Source organism: Nothoprocta perdicaria, unplaced genomic scaffold, assembly GCF_003342845.1.
Source record: "Nothoprocta perdicaria isolate Ctin4 unplaced genomic scaffold, notPer1 scaffold_108, whole genome shotgun sequence".
In the NCBI taxonomy this organism is placed as follows: Eukaryota; Metazoa; Chordata; class Aves; order Tinamiformes; family Tinamidae; genus Nothoprocta; species Nothoprocta perdicaria.
Genome location: NW_020454183.1, coordinates 1,279,489 through 1,304,431, shown reverse-complemented (window position 1 = coordinate 1,304,431; position 24,943 = coordinate 1,279,489). Strand labels below are relative to the sequence as shown.

Here is a 24,943-nt window from a genome sequence, read left to right as displayed (position 1 = left end):
CTCCCATTGCAGACAGCTGAAGGTGCTAATGTGCCTGGGCTCTTCTCTATAGGAAAGGGATTTAATAGGCCCCTACCTCCTCTGGGTGAAGTTAACTAGAATTCCTTTTGTGCTACAGATCCTGGTTGAGTTTCTCCAAAACTTACTCTTTTTCCTGTGAAGTGGAGGGGTTCTTTTTATATTTTTCTCTTACTCTGGGAAGAACTTTGAAGTATTTTTGTATTCTGTCTCTATGCATAAAAAGGTATGGACAATCTGAAACTATTTTGAAGTACCTCCTAACTTTTAATTTGTTCCTCTGCTTGTGATTCCTTGAGTCACATGAGTAATTTCCTCTTATTTGAGACAATGAGTGAGGAAATTTTGTTTGAGATGGTCTCCCTTATAAATAACTCAGAGGGGTAGATAACCATTTAATCCAGTCTCACAAAAGGAGTTAGCTCTTACTTGTCTAAGAGATGAGGTATATAACACTGCATTGCCCTGAAGGTTGGATGGAACTCCCAACTTTTGCTTTTATTCACAGGCAAATTCTGTACTCTGACTTCCCACAGGTTTGGGTGTACATACATTTACTTATCTCACACTGACAATAAAATTACAGCATTAGTAGTTGTGTTTTTCTTTGGGAAACAATGTTTTCTACCCACAAAAGCTCTTGTTGTCCATTGCTGTCCACAGCTTAACACATATGATAATTCTTGAATACAGCTCATCCCTTTAAACTCTAAAGGAGTTAAAGCTGAAATAATGAACTTTGGTTTCTTTTCAACCACATTGCAACTTAGTCACTGTAAATGGATGTTCATTAATATTTCTTTAAAAAGAGCTAACAGTTAATGCTAATAAAAAAAATTCTGTAAGGAATCAAAACTTAAATTTAGCATAAACTAGAATCATCACTAGATGCCTTGCAGTGTTCATCCAGAGAGGCTTGAAGCATTGCACTTTGGAACAGATGATCCACCTCAGAAGCTCCACGTGCTCTGCTGAACCCCCAGAGCGCGAGCGAGGCAGGGCAGAGCACTGAACTGCTGTATTGCTCACGGGCAGCTGCCCAACACAGTACTTGACTCATGCAGTGGTTGACCCTCTTCGTGTTGCATGCATGTAAAGTCTGGATTATTACACTTATGGAAAGTTATTGTTTGTAGTAAGGGCCTAAGGACTAAGGGCTGTTGTTTCCACTAATTTGAGGTTTACACTAATCCAAGGCACACTTTGTCCATGGCCAGGCGTATTCTGCAACAGAGAATAACAATGATGAGAAACTTTTCAGGTTCTTTGCTCTTAGAGTGTTTCCCAAACTAACTGTACTAAGGTGCTACTAAGAGTGGGACACTCTGGGCTGCATGTGCATGCTGCCTAAACCGTCAGCTTTCTGCCCCCTCCCCTACTCCCCTGCTTTCACCCTTCTCTTACTACTGCATGACTTGCAAGCTGCTATCACCAGCATTATCACATACTACAACCTCCAACTCAGGAATTTGGCACCATGTTTCCATTTCCCCCACCATAACCCTTTAGCCTGGATCCTTATGTATCTTCTCCCGCACCATTCATGCACAGATATGGGATACTCCCCAGTGTCATATTGCATTTCCTCCCCAGAACCCAGCCATACTGCAGTATACTGAGCCAGAAACTGGGGAGACAAAGTGGAAACTACAGCAGTTTCTAACTTTGCATCATCATCAGTGTGTACAGATATCACAGAACAATATCCCTCCTCTGTAAAACCTACCAGTTATGCTACTTTGAAGTTGTGTGTGTTGTGGGTTTTTTTTGTTTTTTTTTTTTAGTACAGCAATTTCACCTGAAGGTCTTCAGGTAAATTAAGTGTTCACTAGGGAGCTGAATCCTTGTAATAAGTGATAGGGAAGGTGCTAATATATTTTTCTTTCAAAAGGAGCATTCATAACACAAGAGTGAGAACTATTTGACAAAATGGTCAACAAACGAGAAGCCTTTAAGGTTATGTTGCAAATTCCTGTCAGCTTCTACTTTTCTGACCACAGATAAAACTACATGGGGTAGCTGGAACCTGTGTTACCTGTCAATGGGATATCCTCCTTCACAAACATTGACCAATGCGTAGAGCTGTCTCAATGCATATTCATACTGAAAAAAACAGACATTATGAATAATAATGATGATGAACAGTGATTACATATCCAAACTAACTGGTGGAATTAATTTTGAGATGTCATTACTATTTACAGGGTATATTTTCTGGTGCTGATAATCTAATACTATACCAAATAGGGGTGTGGGGTTTTGTTTGTTTGTTTTCTTCCTTCCTTGAATTTCATTAGGTAAATTCAGCTGTTGCTGCTGGTCTGTCCCTTAGGCAATATTCAACTAACCAACCTCACTCAAAACAAAAGTGATGAGGAACTAAGCCTAAGACAGAGCAACATGACTGCCTGATAGCCCTATAGATTAGAAGCCCTGTCTGAGGAAATACATGTGACTGATTTCCATATAGTATTTAAATCTTGGCTAACTCGCAGGCAATTTCCTTGCTTTATGCTAAGATCAATTTATCTTGTTGACTTATCCTAACAGGCATTTCTGCCTAAGGTATCTATCTTTTGACATCAGGACTGGAACTTTTCTAATCTTTTTGTTTGTTTGAACAAGGTCTACCACAACAAGACTTGGTTCTTGATTGAGATCACAGGGTAGAGCGACAATAAAGCAACTAATTTTTTTAAAGTTATTTTTAATTTTTTATAGAAATTTAACAAGATCTCAGAAATTAATACCAGGTTATCCTTAGCATACAGTCATGGTACAGAAATCTGAAGGTACTTGAATTCATCATTCTAATTGGTGGTGCCACCAATTTGCCATTAGAGATGGCTTCAAGCAGAAGTACAACACAAGTTATTCAATTTATTAGGACTTGTGGGAAGAAGCAGCAACAAAAAAAGGCCTTTTTGGTGAGGTATTCTTTGTAATTTATTGGCTTATCCACAAACGTACTGAAGAGGTCTTATGCTTCGAGAAAAATTTCTCCAAAAGTAACGTTCACTTCTAGTGTGTGTGTTTGTCAGTGTCCACCACCTCCCCAGAGCTGCCTGCAATCACTGTGCTATTTTAACTAGTACCTGACTAGGTTTTATCTGATGTCCAACTTACCACAGGAAAATGCCAGTTGAAGCAGTGAGCTTTGAAGTGGTTGGCTGCTGCCTGGTAGCAGTCATAATTGCTGATGGTCAACCTGTCTGACAGAACTTGGTTGGTCTTTTCTCTTGATCCTGTTACTAAGGTGATAATCTTTCGCATAGATTCCTGGATAAATTCTTTAGCCTGCACATAAGATGAGAAAACTTTAGAAGGTCTTTTCTAATCCCTCATTTGAATACTCAAATTTCTCTTTCTTTAACATCTGACATCTTAAGGTAGTTGTAAGCCATCAGCTAGAGTTACCAATCTGAGGAGTAATTCTGTTGCAGTTTAGCAAAAATTAGAAGCAATCTCACTGACTTTAAGGCTATGATTTCTGGCATGGGTCGTGACAGAATTGAATCTGACCTGATAGGTAGTTTTGTTTTCTGTTTTTCGTTTCTTACCTCCAAGTGTGCTTTCATCTCTGTTGCAATCTTCTTAGCCTCATAAATATCGTTAGTAGCCATCAGCTTTCGTTTCATGATTGCAAGAGGGACATCAGGGCTAGGAGTCAGGTCATAGTGTTTTACAGGTGGCAGAGAAATGGGGGTAGCCTTCTTCCCCATGCCCTGAAACTGCATCACTTTCATAGAGGAGATGCTCTGTGTGTTAGAAAGCAAACAAATGCAAATCATCAAGCATGTGCAGTAGGTAGTTTGACTTTGTTTTGCCATGGGAACCTGCTAACTTTCTAAACTTGCTTTATTAGAGAAAACAAGTATCTGTAGGGCAGTATATATTTTTTCTAACACAATCAAGGGCTGTCAGAAGTTAACAGTTTTTATTTCCATAGATCTTTTAGAGGGAAAGGCTATCAGATTAAGCAGTTTTTTAAAATGAATTTCATGTGTGTTTCTGTTAACACATTAAATAATGGAACAATTTTAAGTGGTATAATACATCAATATATAATATAAAATCACACATTATCAAGAGATATATCTTTGCTCCTTCTATCCATGGCTTCACCTTACTTATTAACATTCATAATATGGAACATTCATATTCAATATGCACAATAGGGGTAACTCTCCTTATAGGTGCCTGATCTGAACCGTTAAACCACAGGCAGAGGTTGGAGGGCAACTCCTGCTGATCCCAGCTCCCTGCTTTAGGCCAAAGCTGTATTTTCTTTAGCATCAGGACCATCTGTGCTCAGATGCCAAGAGGTTCTTTTGAGATGAAGAGCTTCATCTTCTAAACCAACTTTGCCACATTAGAGCAATTTTAAAGGGAATGAAAATATAGGGCAGCTAAGGCTCAACTGATGTCTCTAACCACAAAGTCCATCCAAATACATACTCTGTTTCCATACTGCATCACATGGCTGGTGTTGGTGCGTCTCCTCACCAGTTGAAACTGCTTGTGGAGTGTTTCTTTCCTTAGATCTTCCTGCATTAAGAAACTTTCATGTGATCACATACACTTAAATTCAGCTTTTTAAAATCCCAAGGAAACTTGGGAAGGGTCTTAGCTGCCAACAGATGGAGGGAAATATATGAAGAAAGTAAATGAAGATTTGATGGCATATTCTCAAATTGCTTTCAGAAATTTCTCAGTAACTGGGAACAAATGGGACTAGTACAAGAAACCTGGACTTTTTTCCCCCCTCCACTGACAGTGATTTCCATTGTATTAAGAAATGTTACCCACTGTTTACTATTAAAGGATCCGTGAAGCTGATGTACAACTTACTATTGCCTAATTTGTTTAAGAAACTAGAGATGTTGTCTCTAATGAGTAAATCTGGATTCTGTGAGCTTGAAAATAGAAGCTAGACATTTTCAGGCACAAGTACCTGAAATCAAGTTTCTGAAATAAATATAGTTGTCTAAATAAAGATTGCATATGGTACTGAAGAGAGAAATACTTTAACCAACCCAGAATTTGTAGATTTCAATTCTGCACAAAGCAAAAATGTTCCTGAATCTTGTTAAACTTTTTTTAATCTGATGATTACTATGCATGGAAACACAAACCTCACCTAAGTAACTTACCATGTCAGAATCTTCCATCCAGTTCACACTGTACCAGTCACCAAGGTAAGTCTGCCTTTCATCATCATAGTAACATGCGTAAGATGATTCTCTGGGATTGGCAGCAGTTGTTGCATAAACTGCAAGATAAATGGAAAATAGTCTTCATTTGTTTTTTTCAGTTCATTCAGTACTTAATAGATCACATGCAGCTAAATACTTCACCTTTCAATCATTTACTTTCAAATAGCAAGAGGGAGGAAAGAAAGACGCTTCTAATCTTACAACACTGATACTGGTTTTGAACAGAATAATTAGAAGTCTTTTATTGCTGCCAATTGCCTTCTGTCTGAAAGAGATTAGGGAAAAATGTATCCTTCCTGGAGCCTGGGGGAGGAAAAGGGGAAGAGAGCCACTGTCAATTCAAAGTAGTTGCCTTGATTGTTGCCCAATGACTGTAGTAAAATTGCCTGGCTCTCGTATCACAAGTGCTTCTACTACTCAAGGAAACTGAGAGGTGAAACTTTGTATCTGAACTGTAGTGAAGCTCAGAAATATAGTTTTATTATGTGGTCAATCCCACATAATTTCTGAAATTAAATATTATTTTAGCTCTGCAGTTACAAAAACTATAAATCTGGACAGTCTTTACAGGATTTTATTTATTTTAAAGGAACTTGCAATCAGTGGAGAATCCTGCTTCCTCTAATGCTTGTGTTTACCTGCTAAAACCATGTGAAAGTGCTGTGAAACCTATCCTTGCCACACCCTCTGCTCAGGTCCTGCCTCTGACGGGTCAAAAAATCCAAGTCCAATATAAGGTAAGGTAATTGCTCACCATTGATATTATCTGGTAAATGATTCATCATAGATCCAGACTCGCATGCTTCAATGTAAAATACCATCTATAAAAGAGTCAGAGACTTGAGAAATTTCATGAGGAAAATGGAGAAAAGTCCTTCAGTGTGCTTTTCAGCTGCAACTAGTTGACCTGTACTGATATCCCTGAAACAAAAGCTGTCTATAATGCTACAAAACATAAAAAGCATATAAACATTTTTCACTTTGCTAATTAAATCATGTGGAAAGAGAAAACAGGAATAACACAGTTCAGTTAATCTATACAGAATCCACAAGGATTCTGATATATCAACTGATAGATTCAGTACATATCAAATAACCTGCTTAGTCTTTAGGTACAGCAGTGTACCAGAGTTGAATACAGACATAATATTTCTGAAACTTGACTACTTATGTTTTCTTAACTACAGCTAGCCACAATGTTTTAAAAGGCCAAGTCGCTAAAATGTTCTGAATATTAGTTTTTCTGTTTAAAACTACTTTGCTTTTGATGAAAGACTCTGATGGGAGGTGGAGTCTCTTAAACTGTTAGTAACTAAGGAACTGTACTGTTTGTAACTACCTTAGTTATGGTAAGTGAAACATAAAATATATGCAGGCTTCCTGTAGTAGCAGTGCAGTCTGCAGCGAACAAAGCACAGGAAGGACAAGTCAGGAGCTCACTGGGAGGTGTGGTAGCTGGGGATGTTGTTTCTCTACTGTTGGTCAAATTACATATGGGTACAAAAAGGCTGGGCTTTATCTCCATTGCAAACATACTATGAACTGAAAATGAAGTGAGCAAATGTGGCTATCAGGCCTTCTGCATGAAACCCCAACCTTTGTTACATGGCACCAGTCTCCCTATGCTTTAAACACATTCTCAAAGTGCAGCCAAATCTCTCCTCTACACCAGCTTCTCCTATTCTAACACCATCTAACATCCATTTTTTACCTTTTGGTATTTTTTGTGATGGTACATGTACCAAATGGTCTTATTCAAGTCCTTCACGTGAAGCTGTAAAATAAGATTTTTTTTTTATTACAACTACTCCTGTTCAGCAAACAAGCAATTCATGTAATAGGAATAATGATTAACTCGTCATTTTTTTATTGCTTCTGTTTAAATACATTCAGTGTTTTGTCCTTCAGAAAGTGTTCTATTTATCATTCTGGAAAACACAAGCAATTGTGCTCCAAAATATAAATAGTGCAGCTACATCATACCTACATCATACCTGTGTGGAATTGTCTGCTTGGATAACCAATATCCAATAAAATACTAAATATTTAGATACTTGGATACTTAAATTCTTCAGATTCAAACTGGGAAAAACCCAAACTAGGATAAGGAGATTATGGCTCCTTTGCCTCCCAAATATGGAAGTGTGTAAAATGCTTTCATATCATACTACTTAATATTTTAGTATGTAACAGAAAGAATGTTCTTTACAACAAACTTCACACTGATGCCCTGAAATGCTTACGTCGTCATCGGGAAAAGCCAGCAGTCCTGGAGCTCCATGGTCAGTGAAATAAACAAACACGTGATCCTTGGGACCACTGTCAACAGAAAATTGGAAACAAATGTTTTCCAGCCACACCAACCCCAGTCTTTGCTAGGAAAACAGTTCATGCTGCCTAATGCCAAAAAATGTCAATATTTAAAACTTAGCTGAAACACCTATTGCCATTGATACTTCGAGATTTTTTTTTCTATCCAAAACATACTACTATGGGTGACTGAGATGAGTATCTGGAAGAGGAATGAAAATGGGGAAGTCCATTTGGGACTAGTCCCATCAATACAGAGAATCTTGCAATGACACTTCATATTTCTCAGTGTAAACTGATTGCTGATCAAGTGAGGGCACAACTCTTTTTTTGAACTTTTGTCTGAGGAATACTATACTGTGGGTGCATGTAGCAGTCTGTTATGTTATGTTGGTATTAGCATCAAGTGGTTCTGCAGTTGGAGCACTGCATGCTTAAAGATTTCAGTTCCCTATGGTCTGTGCAGCACACTATTCAAAGCAGACTTCTATTGCTCTCCAGTGTGAATGAGTCCTGTGTGGGTGATATCAATGTCCTATCCTAACGGCCAGATCCGCAAAGGAATTTTATTTCTAAACTATATTCAGGGACAATTCAATATAAAATTTGTGAACAGACTAGAAGCAGTGTCCAAGACCTCTTCTATCCCTGTGTATTAGTCGTCCAGAAACTCACGCTTGCTTCTGCCTTCTGATTGTCAGAGAGTCCTAATGCAGCAGCTTGAGGGGGGCCCCTTTCAGCCTGGCCAATAACCTACTGGTTAGGGAAAAGCTTGAGGAGCTGAAAGACAATTTGTAAGTCTCTTGGGCAGAGAATGATTGATCTTACCAAGAGAGGAGTGTTTCTTGGCCCACCCAACAGCACAAGGCAAGACACTGTCACGTTCATGAAGTGAAGCCTAACAGGGGAAGGGCTGAGGAGAATTATTTTTCTGGCTCCTGCTCTTTGCCGTAAGTGCACTGGATCTGGGTTCAAGTTGTCTTCCTGAGTAGTTCTGTATAGCCACTCCCCTACTTGACTTACACTCATCTGTGAGAGCTTGACTTTGTATGTGCTCTCAAGCACTTTTTTCTTTAACTTAGGCCAAGCAAATGCTTTCTTTATACTCCCTCTTGACTCATTCCAGCTAATGAAAAGGAGCAATCTAGTGACTGTACAGCAACTGATTAACTTTTTGCCTTTAAGTTCTGTACTTGTAACTCTTCAGAATGAAGTCTGAACAGTTCAGAGCAAAGGCTTATTCCACTATTTACCAGATACTTAATTTTTTATTTTCCCCTATGCTAGGGATGAGGTCTTAAATATTTTCTTTCTGGAATCATCTAAATTACATAAGCCTTTATAAAATATAAAATTGGTTGCAGATTTTACCTTCTACCTAACAGGACATTTACTATAGATCATACAGTAGAACTTGTGAACATTTGTACAACAAAGTAATCCTACTTTATCACATCCAAAATCTCAATAGTTACATCTGTCATAAAGACGGAATCTGGGATTTGATATGCAATTCTTTCAACAGATGAGCTGTTTAAGCTATCTCTATCCCTCTGCGACTCCCATTAGCCATTCTTCCAAAAAATACACTAAATTCCCTCTTTTATTGAAAGTCAGTGCCAATGAACAACTGCACATGCAATTATTTTCTAAATGGAACTTGTCTTACCTTTTCAGTACTTTTCCTGATCCTTTTCCCTTCATTGCTTCTGCATCCCCTCTGAGAACAGCAAGGAAATTCTTTGGAGTAACATCCTAAAGATTTGAGAGGATTTAAATTAAACCTGGTTGTTTAAAAACAACTACAAAAATCTCCATTTTGAAGGTAGCTTCTGAAAGTCAGAACCATTGCATCTTAATGGATGGTGAATTTAGCTAGCCACTGGTGGTTAGGAAGTAGTTCTTCAGTTTTCTGTATTGTTCTTACTTTAAAAGTAATTCCCTTTTTGATATTTCATCAGCTTCTAAAAGAATAGGAGCCAAACTGAAAAAGTACTTTTGTATTGGAATAAGAACATTTACCGAAGATTTTTACTTACTCTTTTATAGTTGTCGCTGGGAACTCATATCCTCATTCCTACTCAACTTCTCAGAATAAAAAAGCCTTACTCCCCTCTAGATTTTTTATTTTTTTGTTACAGCTTGTTGAGAATTTGGCTCAGTGGTGAGGTCAAGTTAAATAGTTTCTACTACTCCCACCCCTACAAATCCCTTCGTTCCTGCCATTCCACTGTGCTGATCAAAAAAACAAACAAACAAAAAAAACCCCTCGGATATTTAAAACAATCCCTAAAGAAATTCTTTTTTAAATGTTAATTTTAGCAGATTGAAAGTTACACAACTGCCAATCCTGAACCTAATAGCTCATCCCTTAACTTCAGGGCTGCCTGCCATAACATTTCCCTTTCAATCCATCAGTAATGTACTACCTGCTTGTGACTCAGATATTGCATCATGAAATCACTAAGTGGTTGGATTACTGTTCTGATGTAATGAAAGACTTAGTTTTAAATAGCTGCGTTTTTTCAGATTGAGTTCAACTGGTTTTAAACACAACACTTCTGCCCTTTTTCTTTTGGGTGTACTATAGAAAACATTGGAAGGGTTTATTTTTGTAACTACTGCTTCATTTCAAAACACCTATTGTATATATTTATCTTACCAAAGGTTGGCCAGGCAGGTATGAATAAGCTGGATGTGCTTTACACACTGCCAGCCACCACCTAAAAAGATTTACTCAGACCACTGGTCTGTTGAACTACAGGTCCCCAGAGGAATGATGTTTCATTCCTACCTCCTTTGTATAGTCCTTGGGTACTCCTGCATACACATCTGTGCCATTAGGTCTGTTGATGACGATGCCTTTTGTTGGATTTCTGAAAGTCAGATGAGACAAATATGAAGAATTAGTTATGTGTTACAAAATGCCTACAGAACAACTAGCCATCCTGCCTGAATTAGGGATACATGGCCTGCTCAACATATAAAAAGGTCTTACAGTACAGTCAGTTACATATGCTGAGCTCAGGTGTCCTTACCCTTTCAGAACCTTCAAATAATACCTGAGATCATGGAGATTACTCTGAGGATATAGGTAAATGGTCTGTGATACTATCATCTCTCCATTTTAAGTCCTGCTGCTCTTAATCCTCTTTACTCTGCTCCCATTGTTGCCATGCGTAGCAAGTCTGTTATTTTCTGCTCAAGTAGCATTAGAATTAATGCTTGTAAAACTGAACCATTTTGTATTGAAAGGATAGATACAGATGTAGATAATTGTCAGGAATGGGACATGTACACTTTGGATGCATGTTTTGCAGACTAAACAAGAGAAGGTCCTTTTAAAAAGGAGTACAGTCCATCTACTGAGCTTCTCTATGCTTATGTTTTAGACTCTTTATTTGCTGTTAACTGTTAAGCCCAAGAGTTAAGATCACTTTTATACTAATGAAGAATTTACAAAGAACTGTACGTTTTCAGTGCTGTAACTTGACATGTAGTCTAACAGGGGTGCACGTTCATCACTTACTCATCACTATCTGCAATGTCATCGTACATCATGACAATGATCTGTTCATCTGGAATGCCATTTCTGTGGACAATCTGGTATGCGTGGCACACGTCTGCCTGAAAGCGAGCAGATTAATTTCATTAACAGAGTTGATGGAGACTTTCTCTTTGAGAAGAAAAATAGTTCACCAGGATATCATCCACAAGAATTTCCAGACTGGTATCTTCATTTCACATGAGTGATTGTGGGTTGCTGCAGAGCTGAAATGCACACATGTAACCCAAAAACTCCGTGTCCTTCTAAAAATCCAGCAGAGGATATAACAGAGACTGTGGGGAAAAAAAATCTCACATTCATTTGTTTCAAATTCTTATTGAATAAAAGCCAGAGGTTTCTTAAGCACTGTCATACACTCTTTAAAAAAAAAAAAAAATCTGAGTTCTGCAGGAAATCTTGTGTACTAACAGAGCTGAACAGTGCCAAGCAGAGGAAGAGAAAGTTGGATTTCCACCAATTTCAATTAGTTCAGCACCGTCTGCACAACTAAGTATCAGAAACTGTCCTTTAGCAAGTACAGTTTACCAATTTCAATTCTGTAAAGATTTTTAAAGCTTTGTTTTACTAAATTTTAATTTTTTTGTAGATTATGTATTTCCTGTAGAATAACACTAAAGCAACTTCGGGGCACGACACCAGATTTCAGTGGAAAACAAAATTGCAGAATTTCTATTCAAGCTCTTTTCCTGACTTGTACAGGATATGAATAAGCAGATTCTCTTTACAGACCATCTTCTGATGACACAGAAACAGCAGGATTTGTTAAAGTGATATTACAGTAAACTATGAATCTCTAGCTGTACATTCTTATAGCCCCCATCCCAAACACATCTTAAACACCCAGCCTATCAATTAGTAATGGATTATCAAAAAAACATTATTAATCTCCAGAATTATAACCTATCACATGCTAGAAACGTTGTGTGGATTTAATGGAATCTGGCCTAATAAAGGCAAAATCCAATTGTAGCTGAGAAATAACCTTTAGAGCTCATGTTTATTGAGTCTTCTCAATATTTTTCTCTATTTTGTACACCAAACTAAACTGATTTAGGTGGACTGACGCTGGTGTGGTTGGCATAGGTGAATTTGTATTTCTGACTCATTTCTGTTGGCTGAATTGAAAGAACACTAAAATCCTGTACTTGATAATCTTAGGTCTCCTAAGAGCGGTTGAAACAGAAAAGAAATGGTAGTTGTGCAGGATTTTGGGAAGCATAAGGCATGTTCACTGTTAATGTACTCTGCCACAGCTCAGTCTCTTCATGTGACTAACCATTTATATTGTCCTTACAAAAGCAGTTTTACTTCTTTCTCCGGAAGGCAGCTCTTCCACCTCCTCCAAACAGCTTGTACTCCTCACAGCTCACCAGCATACTATCAACTTTTATTGTTTCCTCTTCCTTTCCTTCTGATTCACTGATTGACTTGCTCACTATCTGTTACTTAGCCCACTGCTTGCAATGGGGTATGCCTCTTTATCCTGCAACAGCAGGGGGAGGCATCTGTGGCTGCATGATATTACTGCTGCTCCTAAGAGCTAAAGGAAACTTGTCTGAAGGATAGGTTCATTTGGGGAAGAACTGAAGAGAGAGAAGCTCCAAGTATCTCAGAATGGATGCTAGAAAATTTGTATCATTCAGATTCCCTAGTAGAGAGAGAAGCAGATCAATTAAATTTCCATCAAGGTGTTTCAGCCTGTTTGCAGTTTGTTGCAGCATTTTAAAGGTTTTTGCTAAGGAAAGTGTGCGCACTGGTAGCGTAACGGTATCACTAACATTGTGATAAAAAAAGAAACGAGTTTTGCACTAAAACTTCACTAGTCTCAGCTAGGACAGTTCTGAGCAAACCTCTTTAGGTGGCTTTGACCTGACCAGTCACCCTTGATATTGGTCAGGCACTCTTCCTGTTCCCTACTGCACAAGGAGGAAGATGAAACTTATAAAAGCACTGTAGAAACCAGCCGGCTGCTAGAGCAGTCAACTGCATGTCAATGTAGTGTTTCCTGTTGATTTAGAAGTGTCTACCAAACATTGCTTTTGGAGCCTCATTTCTTTTAGAAACATTTGTGGCATTTCTGTGTCTGTCGGCCTTCCTTACAGGGAGTCAGCGCTGCTCAGGTTCTCTAGTTGCCTTCGTCCTGGTAGTTCAGCAAGTAAAATGCAAATAAATGCATTTTATGAGCACTTGCTGTATAAAACAGGCACTAAAATAAGTCATTCTTTTGAAGTCATGTAGTCAGGGCGGGTTCACTGTTAACTGGAGCTAGGTGTTAGAAGAGGGAAAGGTGCAGCTCTACTGCTGCTGCTGCTGCTGCTGCTGCACAGCTAAGCCCGGGGCCAGGTCAGCTGCAGAAGGTCCGAATGGGAGGGCCCAGACCTTTCATCCCCGGGTTATGATAAATATGTTACTTAAATTTGCTCATGATTAACTCCAAGCTCTTGAAAGCGCAGGGATCAGAGGTGGATTTCCCCACATTTTCTTGGGATGGACATTTTGTATCCACAAATGCGTGAGGAAAAAAATCTAAAAGGAAAGAAGAAAATTATGATTCCTCTCCCTCATACTCCTGATTATTCATCTGAGTGACACAGTTTTCAGGCAGATCACCCCAGGTTTCTCTGGCGTTTTTTTTTTCCCGGAAAAATCTAGTTGTCTTATAACACATGCATGCATGCATGCATAAACACTTCCTAAAGGAAAAAGCTGATTCTTTGAATTTGCTTGCCTCTAGTCTTATGATGGCCAGGTTCATGTCTAAAAAGCATGTGTCATGGACTGTCGGCTTCATTATAAAGCGGCACTGCTCCTGCTACAGGAATAATCAAGTGCTGTGATGTGAAAAAGGACAAGCTCTAACATATAGGCATGGTACGAGAAACCTGTAGGACTTGGTAGCCATTTCCAGGAGCTATTTGGCTCAGAACGAAGCTGATTCATTGTCTCACTTCAGCTGTTTCACTTTCCTGAAATACGCATCAGTTTATGTAGCTGTATAACTTATGAAACCTTTCTTAATATCATCAGTTATAATTCTGTAAGCACAGTGAGGAAATGTAAACAGAAGCCCAGTTACTAAGGCATCTTTTATGTCTGTCACCTAAAACACTGGGGAACTTAAAAGCACCAGAATAAATACAACCCCTGGCCCATACAGCTCGCTTTCAAAGCTTCTGACTAGAAACAACCAAAAGATGATCCGGGTATGCAAATTCAAATGTATTTATTTTCAACATTTTCATCTTCCTAGTTTTTATCATCTGTTTTTTTTCCTTTAAGTATTAACACCACCTTTAGTAAGACTGCATTTGAGAGCAGGTTTCTCCCTTGGCTAGGTTCATGTGTGTCTTTTGGAGCACGCTGAAAGTACTGGTCTGTCCTTCTGATCTGCTTGTGAGATCATCTGTAGATCTGAGGTAGCTGGTGTAGCAGGAGGGGCAGGAGCACACACAGTCCTGTTTCTCTGGAAGAAAACTAATGAACGGCTATTTTTATTCTATAAATCTGCCAGTAACACCGAGTCTTAAATTTGTCCACTTCTGTCGCTGAGTTTTCCGAAGATGAATTACCTGGCTCTTTGCAGAGGAGCGAACTGAACCACTTTCCTATGAGAAGACCCTCTCTGCTCCTTCAGGGCCTAGATGGGAGTTCTGGAATAGTATAGGAGATCTGGACAGGAGCATAAATAACTCTAGTCCGCCCAAGTTCATGCAACTCTAACTGAAAACATCAAAAGGAGGGTGAAAATACCCAAGGACTACGAGGAATCAAGAATGGGGCAATATAGGACTATGTAGCCAAAAGAAGTCAACGGTTTCTCAAGTTCTGCAGTAAGAATAAGCCCATCAAGTTGGACTGTGTGCTATTAAAAACATTTAGAATTTGTTAGGCAACTTGTTGAGATTAATGTAAGAAATCTTGATTTGGAAACAGTCCCAGTTCAGCCATCAAACAGGAACTGAGCATCTGCAAAGTGTGAATCTCAAGTGCAGATAAGTGCAAACAGTGGTTTTTCTTTTACCTTGTCTATGCTTGAGGTTTGCACCACTGATAGTGAATTCCGACCACTGACAGCTGAATTACAACTCTAGAAGGAGTTTCAGATTCCTTGCAGTTAAAGGATCAAACTCGCTGCTCACAGGGATCTGTACGGTGGTCTAATTTCCCCACAATTCTTCATATATAGAACCAAAGACATTCTTGTTGCATATTTGAGATTAATTTAAAATGATCTTCCACGCTTTTATGGTTGCTTAATCAGATGAACACGTGCTGCTGGTGGGTTAACTATTGTGGAAGGCAAAAGGGTTTGTGTTATCTGTCACATGCTGGCAGCACATAAAACAGAGCTCCCAAATATTCATACAATACAAGCACGCAACATATATGTACCAACTATGCCCTGCACAGCTGAACTGGGCAGTAGAAATCCTGAAAAGTATCAGCTGAGGTCTCAGAATACAGAGGGAGATAGATTAGGCTTGCTTAGCTGGTTTAAGGGAATGACATTTAGTCTGGCAATGAAAGACACATACTGAACAACTGCTTACAGGAAGATCCACATCTAATTAATTTATGTGCAGAGCAGCACACAGAAGTTCTGAGGAAGAAAGGCAAGGGCAAGAAGAAACTGAATTATGATAAAAGGTATCTTCTCCATTTTCTCCCTTGGAAAGCAGCCACAAAGTATTACACAAATCTGCAGTTCTAGAGCACCGCTTACGAGCTCTCCAGCAGCCTGTACTTCCATTTGCAAATATTACTCTACAGAAAACGAACGTGATGTTTCTCTGTATGCTCACTACCAAATGCCTTTCGTGATGGTCACAGCAGAGAACTGGAAATCCAAGTTCTGCTTTTGTTCCTGGTGCACGTGACTTGGGCAAGTCACTTAAGGACTCACAGGGCTTTTGTTTCCACAGCTGGAAAGCAGGAACACTAACACACTCAGACATGGTCATCAGTCTGTGCAACATTTATAGAAAACTTGAAATAACTCCTAAGGTCTCTGTAGCTGAACCTTTCCTCCTCTGTACATCCCTTTCAAGAAAAGTCAGCCTCACTGCTCAACTGTTTCAGTTGGGATAGTTTTTCCCAAATTACATTTCTTTGTGGGTTATATTAGGTGGCAGTTGATCTTCTGTGCCCAGCTGCTGGGTCTGCCTCATGGCACGTTCTCCCAGCACCCAGGGTGCCAACCCTGCCAACTCCTCAGGGCAGCCCCAAAGGGCAGCCAGACGAGATCGCGCCAGCTGCTGATGCACTGCACCTTTTGGGAGTCAGTTCTGGTGGGAGTCAATGAGAGGCACAACCTCTTGCCTAGGACAGATAAATAAGAGCTCAATCCCACTCTTAAGGATCCTTCACATGGTCCCCTTTTTTTCTGGTACTGATTTCATAACTTTGCATTGGGATCTTGTTTTCTTCTGTTAATACTGTACCTGAAGCAAGAAGTGGCAGCTAAGTTACTTATAGCATCAAAAGTCAGAATAATCCAGCATTGCAGATCTTCTGCAGTGTTAGTTGACCTTATTTCCAAAAAGGAAGCTGATTAAAGAACGGTTGTTCTAATTTTTCTAACCTTGAAGTAGCTGGCAGCAAAGCATGACTGAATTTAAAATTAATTTGTTTCTGTGAAGTTCTGATGTGTTCAAAAGGTTTATTGCTGTAGGGACAAATATGTAGTCTGTATATAGTATATAGTTTTCTTCATAACTCAACATATATCTGGCAGGTTTATTTGTCATTGAAAGTCCACTGACAGAAAGGCTAAAAGCCGTATGTCTGGGCAACCACTGAAAAGGCAATCTGCTGAGCAACACCTTAAAAATACATAATTTTATTTAAGGAATGAATGTTGAGCTATTAACTCCTCCTTGAGTGGAAGGGAGCTAGTGAGACTGGTTATACAGCAAGAGAAACAATCAAGGTACAACTCAGAATAATTAGACACTTCAGGGCAAGCAGTGGTGAAATACAACATTAGCATTTTTATAATTACTTGCTGTACTCAAAGAAGACAGATTTCTACTTTAAAAACTTATCTTTTTAGATATAATTTGAAATAGTTTATGCTATGGGTTATAATATTCTACATACGTTTATCAAGTGAAAACTGCAGTGTAAGGAGATTGCAGAATCCCTAAAACCAGTTTGTCAAAGTGTTAGATCAGGATTTGCCAGTAACAGGCTCTTCTTCAGAGGCAACAAGTTTGTCAGCCTGGTTCACTCTGTTTTAAGCAGGTCTTTGCACTAAATTACAAACTGTTAGCTGGGGGTGTAGGAAAAGCATAAACACAGAATCCAGTGTACTCAAAACACAGATGTCTTGGTTTGTTTCAAACAGAAAGAACCAGGATGAGACCTCCCTAGATTTTACAGGCAGTCACATTAAGAACAGTAAATACTTAATAAGTTTCAGATTTCAGCAAATCAGTTTGGTATTATGTACCCAGCACATTCAATATAGTATCATTTAATTTAAAAATGCTAGTTTTTTACACCAGTGTTTCAATCTCTGCTCAAGTGCACCTTAATTAGCACCATAGCTAAATTAGCACCTAACAAAATATTTTTCTCACATTTAGAAATACATGTTTGTATATATTATAAAACAAGAATTAAATGGAATGTGTTCTTCAGGAAGGCATGAGGTAGTGCCAGTTTTAGAGAAAAGACTATATTTAAATGTAGATTAACCTTTTTAAAGGATTGCTCAAGATTTCCCCAAAGGGAAAAACTGTTGAAGTCTCCTGACTGCTGATTATAAGTCTTGAGCTTAATCAGAGTTAAATCACTTGGATTTAATGCAGTCCATCCTGACACTCACCCTTAGGCCATAATTCCACAACATGCTGCCTGGACAGCAGTGTCACCTTCAGTTCCTGTTCTCTTTCTTGCTCTTTCTGCCATTCACTCAGATTCCTGCATCTCAGAGTACCATATTTTTTTTGTCCCACCCAGGTCTGGGACCTTGCTGTACAACAGAGTGAGCAAATTCATTCAAGTTAAAAGAACCCCTTCCCAATATCCTCCGTCTATAAAAACATACTGTGGACTTGCAGTATTAGCTAAGTCCCTAAAGAGCAGAAAAAGAGGGATATTTTTTCACAGCATACAGAAAACAAGAAGAAAGTAGGCAGAACACCACTTACCCATCTGAAAGTTGTGGCCAGACATCTGGTTTAGTAATAGGATATCAAGCCAAAATTATAGGGCTCTCCTATCTTGCCTTTGTGACTAAAGCAAGAATACGACTGTTCCTACTACTAGTAACAGCTTTCAAAGGAAGGAAGACTGAACAAGGTTGTAAGAAAAAGAAAACACTGACAAAGGGGAGAATTTTGGGGTGAAAATGACAAGAGAAGCCAGGCTTTCTGTCAATCTGGCTGCTGCTTCTTTTTGATTATTAGCGTGCATGGAAATACTGAAAAGGACTTGCCCAAATGACAGAAGAGCTGAACTAGTCTAGGCAGTCTCACGCTCTGAGTCTCAGATGAGGAGCTCTTTGGAGCATGCTCCAGGTTGGCGTGCAAGACTTACCTGGTGCCGGTAGTTGTACCAGCCATTTGAACCTGCGACAATCACCACCCAGTGCTTGCCTCCATCTTCAGGCTCTTCCAGGGGAAATGCATTGATGCTCAGAGCACAGGCCAACAGAACGGCTGCTTTCACTATCATCTCTCCTCTTTCTTCACTCCACAAGAACGAAAATCCCTAAGGAAAAAGCGTGAGAGAAGTAGATCAGCAGAATGCTTGGAATACACATAGCTTTTGAGGGAGGTTTGGGGTTTTTTTCCTCCATTCTACAGAATACAACCCACAGGATGATTTCTGCTCCTATCTTCACTTAGCACCAAGCTGTTGCTACTAACAAGACTCTACTGTCAAGACTTGCAAATCTGACTGAAGGCAATTCTGAGCAGGACAACCACATCTTTCAGCTCCCTCTGGCTGCTCTGTCCTACAATAGTTCAGAGTGATTAAGCCTCAGACATAGAGTAAGTACTACTGTGAAGAACTGTCCAAATAAAACTTATTCAGCTTATAATTCTGTTCTCCTGGTCCCTGCTTAGTGCACCGATTTCTACTCGCTGCACTTAGCCCAGTATCAAGTTTCCTCAGCATTTTGTCTAGAGATGCAGTCAAATCCCTGGCAATGCAGGCACAGCAATGCAGACAGAACCACGAGGGTGTTGAGAGGTCCCAGTGCCACAAAAGCTTCAGTGCCTGCACAGCTCGAGAGGGAGGGAGAGCCCAATCTGCTCTTCTGCATGAGACGGAGCCCTGGCTGCTGAGCTCAGGGGGAAGTGCAGCCCGTGAGAGCCTCATGCTATTTGTGCAACCTGTTATGCTCGTGGAGAGCAAATGTGAAGTGGTACCACATGAAAGAGGAGTATTTTTCATCTATTTTGCACTATGGTTAAGTGTTTGCATGAAGTTTTTGCAGAGCCAAAAAAGGAGTTTCAAGCACAAGCAGAAAAGGCTCTTTCTGCTTTCATGAGAGGACTGCAGGTAGAGTTCCCACTGGTAAATTTTTGAGCACCTTGATTATCTGATAAAGTCTTTTGCTTTGAAAGCAAACATTAAAAAACAAAGCAGAATGTTTAAAAATGGCCAAATTGTTTATTAGTCATACAGGCTGCTGTGTCTAATGGGCCTTTGTAATGGAAGCTCCCTTTAGGAATTGCATCTCTTGGCACATGCACAAAGATTGAATACTTTCTCATATTTGCATACAGACAGATGAATTAGATGGCTTTTATACCTGCCTAGTTACAAAAAAAAAAAAAAAAAAAATCTGGAGTTGGATGACTGCTGGAATGTGTTGAAGAGGTGCTCTATGGGTGGAGCAGGCTGCTTTAGCAATGTTTTCCCTGGAATAAACTCTGGAACCTCCCAAACCCTATCACGTGGTCACAAGGCATAATGTGGAAGCTACCACTCTACCATGCAACTAAACAAGAAATCAGCCTCAGTTCCCACCAGCCAAAGCTCTCTCTATTCCTCTACACTCCAATTAAGCTGAAAGAGAGAAGCCAGCTCGCTTGGAAGCAGCGGGGCGCTGGCACAGTGCAGCCCGTGTCTTCCCAAGACTGCACCTGTGGGTCACCACCATTAAGTCATGCAGACACCCACGCAGGCAGCAGCATGAAAAAAATGTGCATGTGTGCACACTCTTGAAATACTGTTTTTCCTTTATTTAAAGAGGAGCTTATACAGAGTGAAGGAAGTCACATTAGTCTATCTGCTCCCGCAGGAAGAGCTGTTATCACGCTGAAACCAGAGAACTGGATAAAAACCTGAAGTGAATGTTTAGTGCTGTCATGCTGGTTCTTCCAAAAGCTCTTTTGGGTCTAGGAAATTTCTCTCACTGGAATAAGCCGCCCCTGTCGCTGCCTGCAAGATTTGGGAGTATGAACATCACCTGATGATTTAAGAATTTGGGGTTTGCTAAATTATTAGCAATTTCTGCAGTCCTACAGAGTGAAGGAACTATCAGAATTGCTGGGTAGTTGGATGGGCTGTTGTAATTTCTTGTGTCGAACTGCAGTTGTAAATTCTTGACATTTTTGTGGCCTAACAGCGACAGATGAGTTTACATGTCAACTCTTGCCTTCTCTACCTTGCCACTTCTATGGATGATTCAGAAAATAACACACTAACAACTGCCCTGGAGACACACTGTGTTTACAGCAGCCACACGAGAAGTCTACTCTGTTCTGTACAGTACAGCTGAGATTCAGACCAAATTGTTTAAAATTTTGTGAAGTGCCATAATATGCCATGGGCCTACAAGCCTGTTCCTCCCTAAGACTTAGTTTCAGGGATATCTAATTCCTGAAATACTAGGCAGGAACTTTGGACTTCTTTGAAACCTTAAGTGAGTTTGTCTTAGTGGAAGATGTAGCAGAGTTTCATACTAACAGAACTCATTTAGCTCAGTATTTTTTCACAAGAAACCTGCTCATTGAAGCATAACTTCTTATTTCTCCAACTAAAAATACTACTCATGCTTACATAAAAGTAAGCACAAAGAGGAAATATGCGGCTCAAATTATTATTTAAGAGTTAGCAATCCCTTTACAGGATGCTTGGCTCTTAGACATATAAATCAGTGGTTCATATCTGGGACATATCAATAGAAGCGGGATTGGTGCCAGCTCGGGGCTGCACAGCGGGATGGCTCATGTGAAGCCAGGCCCTGGCACGCTCAGATAGAAACAGCCCCTACCTGTCGCTTCCGACACTCTGCACCGCGGAGCACCGGCTCCGGGATGGGAAGCAGCTTGCCCGGAGTATCTCTGCGGGCTAGTTCACCCCCAGGCCGTGCTAACACAGACCTGCTCCTTTCGGGACGTGCAGGATCCCTCCTGCGTGTGAACGATACGGATGTATCAGCTACCCCAGCCTCTGCAACCACCCTGCACCCAGGGCCAGGGCAGGGAGGAAAACTAAGTTACGAAGCCTCGCAGGCCGCCTCTCTGCAGGGAATTCAACAGCCTCCCGTGCAACACAATGACCTGTGGGTCCTAAGATTTTTCCTCTCTGTTGAGGCAAAGTTGCAAACGATGCAGAAGGTGCAGGAGAGTAAACAAGGCTAAGAGATATTTGCATTACTTCACTACTAGAAAACCACATATGTTTCTAATGGGTTATTTAGAATGGAAAATAACCTCTCTTATTGTATTTAATGGCACATAATGCCACACGGCTATCTTTTTCTGTACTATAATTAAACCAAACTCATTTCAGAAAGAACAGGAAAAAAATAGGCACATTAGTAAGGCATAATTAATAAACGCCCAGCTCCCCAGAGTCTCCTGAGCAGCTTTTAAACTAGGTTTAGCCTTTTAAATACATGTGTAGCAGAAACAAGTCTTTCATAGCTTGTTTCCAACCACTAAAAGAGAGAGGAGGGGAAAAAAGCTGCATATTTCTGCTTATTTTTAAAGGGAAACTTTAATTGCTTAGGCAATTTAAAAGATAGTATTCTATGTTATGTTGAAAGAGTTACTGACCCACAACTGAAAAGAGAAAGTTCCCATCACATGCTATATTTCCAGGTCATATTACAAGAGAAACCAGCAGAGCTAACCAGTTTACCACAGACATTAACGCATGCAGCTTTTCTTTGCCTTCTCTGACTTGTTCTCTCTATGTTTTAAGGAAGAAGTAAAATAACTTGTTATGCATGCATCCTAAATACATGTTGTGTGAGAGACTTGTTACTCCCCAGGCAAAAATGATCTCTACATGGAAGAGCTCAAAATTCACTACAGGATTATTTCAGAGCTTTGGCTGACTCAGAAAATACAGGGTGATGTGATGGATGCTGCCCACTACCTTTCTGCCAGGCCAGTCTGCTTCACTTTGAGGTCCATAGCAGGGAAAAGGCTCCTTTCCCAGGAAAGGAGGTTCACATCCACACATGCCGAGCTGCGGCACGCGTAGCTGCTGCACAGCCTCTAGAAGGAGCACAGCCAGAACAGGGTGCCTCTTGCCAGAACAGCTCAGACAGCTCTTAAAGCCTGTTTTCCTCCTTGAGGTGCCTTGGCCATCTTCCATCACATTACCAGCAGGCATCCCTGATTTGGTAGGAGGGGATGTTTAAGGAAGACCACATCCGGCACTGGCTGGAGGCAATTCTCTGTGCTGGAGGAATTCTCTCTGTTTCCAAATTTCCCTCGGGGAAAATAGTCCTACTATCACTACAATCAAAACTCAGAGCAGCAGGGAATGATGAGGTCCTCCTAGAGAAAGCAGTTTGAACTGATCAAGATACTCTCCGCTGGTTTTAGAGCAAGGTTGACACTGCAATACCTTAAGCTCCAGATACTTTAAACATAGCTCTTAATAGAGTTAAGACCTATGTAAACACAAAACATACCTTCGTTTTCCCTTCCTGTGAGTTGAGTAAGTTAAAAGGAAGCTTGGAGAAAAGTCTTAGCTATTTTTAGAGAATTGCTCTGCTCACATTTGCACGAGCTGATCCTTGCACTGGAAATCCCTTACTCCACTCCAGCTCCCTTTGTAACAACCAGCGGCCATTCGGTTTTCAGAGTTAAGTCACAATTCCATTTCCCAGACAGTGTTTGCATACTGTCTGTCACTAACATTTAAATGTTAATTTCCCCAAAGTGTGACTCATGACAATCCCCCTTACAAGAAACTAATATCTGCGGTGCTTTGCCAGCAATATTTTTAGCTACGTGTTGTACAATCTGGTGCCAAAACTCAAGTGCCTAAATCTATTATCAACCTCCTGCAGAATTAGTCTAATTTTCTTTATACATTTATATAACAGAAAAAGATATTTTCATCTTGGTGAACTCTGCTGAAAGCAGTGGAGACTACAGTCTCTTCTGCAATACTTCTTTACTGATTTGGCTATTAACCATTTTAAGATTCAGCTAATTATCAATGCTTGCAATAACGAGCTACTGAAGATGTGTTAAGTCACTTCTGCAAAAGCAAAAATTTGTAAATATGTTGCTCAATCAGACTCTAATGCATTTTAATGTTACATAAAGGTTATTTAAAAGTCATCTTAAATAAAGGGCATTCTGCTGCTTTCAGATTCCATTTCTCAGCAAGAGAGGGATGGTAGTTTCCTGGGGGGGCAAGAAAGAAATGCTCCTTACGCTTACTAGGATGGGACATCAAGCAGTCCTATTTTGGGAGGTTTCCTTTTCCTGAGCTCCTCAGGAAGGCCAGGCTCAAGCCCGGCCGTATCAGGGCTGTGGTGATATTGCCCGCGCTCTCTTCGCTCCCACCTGCCCACGAACAAAGTCTCGGCAAACAGCAGGACAAGCCCGAGCACCTCACCGTCCCCAGGCTGCGGAGAGGGAACGCGCGGATCCCAGCACCAAGGGCTGCGTTCGGCGGCACACAAGGGGCCGAGAGGGTAAGCTGGAGCAGAGGGCAAGCGTTAGCGCAGGACAAACGTGGAAACGTTGGCACTTTGGACAGAAACTCCGCAGGAATGACTGCAGCCGGAGCTTTAGCCCTGCGCTGCTCGCCGTGCCTTTAGCGTGGTTTCCCTTAGCGTTGGAGTCGTTGCTGCCGGAGCCAACGCTATACCTTGGGACGCAGATGCGGTGCCGTGTCTGTACGTTGGTGTGTCYATAGCCCCCAAACACGGCCTTGTCCCAGCCCTTCCCAACAGCCACGAGCGCCGCGGCCCTTCCCTTCCCAGCGGCCGTTCCCAACGGCCGGGCCGGGGCCGGGGCCCGGACCCGGACCCGGGCAGCGCTCGCTCGCCCTGAGGGCAAAGCCGGGGCCCGGCTCGGCCGCCCTCGCGGCGCACGCGGCCGCTGGAGGCAGCGGCCCTGCCCGCCCCCCGCTGCCGCGCGAGCCCCGCCGGGCCGCCCTTACCGCGCTGCGTGCGGGGGTGTCGCCGCCGCGGCCGCTGTGATTGAGGCGGGCGCCGTGCGGAGCGGGGCGACCGCGGCGGGCGGGGAATGGCCGCGCCAATCGCGGTAGGGGGAGCGGCCGGGCGCCTCGCCCCCGCCGCGCACTACGTGTCCCGGCGAGCACCGCGCGGGCCCGAGCGCAGCGCGCCGCGGGCTCGGCGCGCAGAGCATGGTGGGAGTTGGAGTCCTCCCACTGACCCGCACCTCCCTCGGCCGCCGCGGAGGGGAGCGAGGCTGGCCCGTCCCCGCAGCGCGGGCGCGATGGGGTTCGCGGGTTCGAGGCTGCTGTCCGCGTGCTCGGCCGTGCGAGGTCCCTGGTGACCGTGTGTATCGTGCTGGAATTAGGAAAACTCTGGTCTTCACCAGCTCTAATGTCCTTCTCGACTGTCCTCGCTTTATTCGGGGGCTGAGTGGAG

At 41.3% G+C, this 24,943-nt stretch overlaps 1 protein-coding gene across 1 annotated transcript; it reads right to left on the bottom strand.

Moving 5' to 3' along the window:
- Positions 1-356: 356 nt before the first annotated feature.
- LGMN (legumain) lies at positions 357-24,531 on the bottom strand. The gene is made up of 14 exons (XM_026047016.1): positions 24,490-24,531; positions 18,655-18,828; positions 11,074-11,171; positions 10,339-10,420; positions 9,214-9,299; positions 7,478-7,553; positions 6,946-7,008; positions 5,989-6,055; positions 5,172-5,290; positions 4,477-4,566; positions 3,579-3,776; positions 3,145-3,315; positions 2,054-2,121; positions 357-1,242 (listed from the first exon to the last, which is right to left on the bottom strand). Exons 2-14 carry the CDS (start codon positions 18,790-18,792, stop codon positions 1,200-1,202), a joined length of 1,299 nt encoding a protein of 432 aa, XP_025902801.1. The 5' UTR covers positions 18,793-18,828; positions 24,490-24,531; the 3' UTR covers positions 357-1,199.
- Between the last annotated feature and the right edge of the window lie 412 nt (positions 24,532-24,943).

Excerpts from the sequence above, each read along its gene's own strand:
- LGMN (XM_026047016.1), bottom strand. The coding sequence starts at position 18,792 with ATGATAGTGAAAGCAGCCGTTCTGTTGGCCTGTGCTCTGAGCATCAAT. Across the intron at positions 6,056-6,945 it reads ATCACAAAAAATACCAAAAG|ATGGTATTTTACATTGAAGC; the intron begins GTAAAAAATGGA and ends ACTCTTTTATAG. Across the intron at positions 4,567-5,171 it reads GGATGGAAGATTCTGACATG|GAAGATCTAAGGAAAGAAAC; the intron begins GTAAGTTACTTA and ends TTCTTAATGCAG.